General features: G+C 37.7%; 1 protein-coding gene across 1 annotated transcript; it reads right to left on the reverse strand.

The window, feature by feature from the left end:
• Window positions 1–550: 550 nt before the first annotated feature.
• CCRL2 (C-C motif chemokine receptor like 2) lies at window positions 551–1,838 on the reverse strand. The gene has a single exon (XM_044677937.1). It carries the CDS (start codon window positions 1,836–1,838, stop codon window positions 789–791), a length of 1,050 nt encoding a protein of 349 aa, XP_044533872.1. The 3' UTR covers window positions 551–788.
• Window positions 1,839–3,090: the final 1,252 nt, after the last annotated feature.

Genomic DNA, 3,090 nt, shown 5'->3' on the forward strand with positions numbered 1-3,090 from the left:
TTTTCTGGGGATTATACAGCCAGTAATTGTTAAAGGAAGGATTTGAACTAGGTCTTCCTCATTCTATGTCCACCTCTCTTTCCACCATACCACATTCAATCCTTGAAGAATTAAAATTTTGAATCACCCATAAGGTAACCGAGTAGCTGAGAGAGGGCATGGATTGGCAGAAACACATCACCAACTGATAACTACATCAGAGAAGAATAAGAGTATAACCGAAAAAGGTGGTCATGGGGTAAGAGCAAGAGATATCCCATTTGCACCATTGGTTTCCATGTAGTATCAAGAGTACAGAAAGACCCTAGCACTTTGAGTGGAGCCTCTTTTTTTTTAAAAACCCTTACCTTCCATCTTGGAGTCAATACTGTGTATTGGCTCCAAGGCAAAATAGTGGTAAGGGTAGGCAATGGGGGTCAAGTGACTTGCCCAGGGTCACACAGCTGGGAAGTGTCTGAGGCCAGATTTGAACCTAGGACCTCCCATCTCTAGGTCTGGCTCTCAATCCACTGAGCTACCCAGCTGCCCTCTTTGAGTGGAGCCTCTTGAGAGGATTTTCAGAATAATAAAAAGGGTCAGTCCATCCCAAACTTTAAGGAACTCATAATTTAATTGGTTGATTAGATATGACAAATACTATACATAATACATACATTTAGTTTGTAAGCACACATACATGCCTCATACATATATGAATACATAATAGAGATCTACACAAAATTAATTACCCAAAGCCAAGTAATAAATGGAATCAAGGGAAATTTTTTTCAACCTACATTGAATAGAGTTTATAAACGAGTGGAATGGTATGGTGGTCCTTTTGTTGTAGATGATTGTTGTTCTGATCCCTCACTGAAATGACCTTCAGTTTCATTTCTGGGATGGAAAAAGTAACAGAATCGTTTCAGAAATATCTCATCTAGAAGCCCACAGATCATGGGATAAATGCAGCAATGAGTGTTTGCAATGATTTTGGTTACTTGGATTGCTTTGTCCAGGTGATAATTGATGTCACAATCATTCAGGTTCAAGTGCTCTTGAAAAGTTTTAAGGAAAAGCACTAGATTATAAGGTGTCCACAACCCCATAAAAACAAGTGTTATGACAAAGATAAGTCTAAGAAGTTCATACCTTTTCTCCTTATATCTAGATGTTTTCTTAATTCTCATATAGCAAAAGATAAAAACAAACAGTGGGATGAGAATTCCCAAAATGTTCATCTTTAAAGTCAGAAAATACTTCCAGAACTTCTCATCCCCTGGAGGATATTGGTAGATCTGAACAAAGTAGCAGATGTAATCTCTGTCTTCCATCTGAACTTGGGAAAGCATATATTCTGGTAAAGTGACCAGCATGGCTATTCCCCACGTGCTTATAATGATGCCACAGGTGGTCTTCTTGGTAGCTAAGCGAAATCTTCCCACGTGGACAATTGCCAGGTACCGATGTATTATTAAGAGTACCAGGAAACACACGTATCCATAGAAGCCTACTGAGTAAAACCCAGAAATTATTTTACACGTTGCATCTCCAAGGTCCCAGCTGTGTATTGCAGTGTGAATTGAGAAAGGGAAGGTGACCAAGAAAAGAAAATTAGAAATTGCTATGTTTAGGAAATAGATGTTCACCACCACTTTGAGTCCTTTATATTTAACCAGGATTAACACAAGGAAGGCATTGCCTAGCAGACCAAGGATAAACATCAAGGAATAAAATGTTGGCAGAAATTGTGCTGCAAAGACTTTATCATCATACTTATGACATTCTTCTGTCAGGTCATGAGTAAAGTCGTCTTCTATGAAAACATCATAGTCACTTGGCAAAGTGCAATTGTCCATCTTGGGCTGTCTTGTGAAGTACTTTTTCCCCCTTTCTCTGTACAAAGTTGTATCACTCTGAATAAAACAAAAAACAAAGCAGGAATAGTAAACACAACCATGCTTCCCATTTACAGCCAATGTTTTATACTGGGAAAAATATTGGACTTATAGTCAGAAGACCTGAGATGACCTCCTCTTTCCATCACTTATTGGGTTTGTGACCCTAGGTAAGTCACCTAAACATTCTAAATCTTTTTTTGAGAACAATATTCTTCCATTATTGCTGAATATAATAACAACTGATATTCTGGCAGGTCGTAAAGCTTGTGTTACCTCAGCTGCAAAAATGACTGGTGATAATGCTTCTATTATTTACTTCTATGTACTTACACTACATATTAACCAGAATAGGCTTACGATTAATGTGTAGGATGAAGATTTCTCTCAGTTCTCTGTACTTTGCCAAAGCAATGGATTCAGTTAAACAAGTATGTAGCTATCTATATATTTCGGTACAAGATGCCACGAGAAAATTTAAAAAGTATATTGTACAGCCTCAAAGGAGCTTACAATCATTTGAAGGTATAACAGTGGCTGGGAAAGAGGGGAAGAGTAGAATAAAATATGTACTCATGAAATAATTAGCAAATAATAGACGACATTCCACTATAAAATGCTAAAGAAGCATGTACTCTTAAAAGAGAAACAAATGTAGACAGCATGTAGTGTTTTTTTAAAAAGTGTGGATTATTCACCAACTGAAAGCTTCTTACATAAGGCTCCTTATCTTAATTCTAAGAAAAAGTAAGTAAACAAGTGTTCGTGGAAGCAAAAATGACATACATTGACTGCTTAGCAATTGATTTAAAGAAGATGGCTTACCAGACAGATCTTCCTATGGGAAATTCAGTTGTTTTCTGACCAACCACCAAAAGAGCAATGCAAATAAACAATACATTTGCTAAGAAAGGAGACTTCTGTCATTTATAACCTCAGTTCTGAGCCCCAAAGGACAGGAAAAAAATTCTTCTCCCTTTTAGTTTTTACCCATCGGCCAGCCTTTGTAACTTCCTGAAAAAAAGTCAACTGGAGTCTTCACCGAATAAGTCATCTGGACTTCAGAGGCTTCTGTTAAAAAGAGGAAGTTTGTTTTTTCTTCCCTTCCCCCCAACCCCACCTCTAGTTTCCCAGCTAGCCAATTCTTCTGGCTACCTAAGATAAGCATATTTGGTGACTCCTCTTCAGGATGGCTAGTAGCTTCTTAAGTCTT

The sequence above is a fragment of the Gracilinanus agilis genome, chromosome 5 (assembly GCF_016433145.1).
Source record: "Gracilinanus agilis isolate LMUSP501 chromosome 5, AgileGrace, whole genome shotgun sequence".
NCBI classification, from domain to species: domain Eukaryota; kingdom Metazoa; phylum Chordata; class Mammalia; order Didelphimorphia; family Didelphidae; genus Gracilinanus; species Gracilinanus agilis.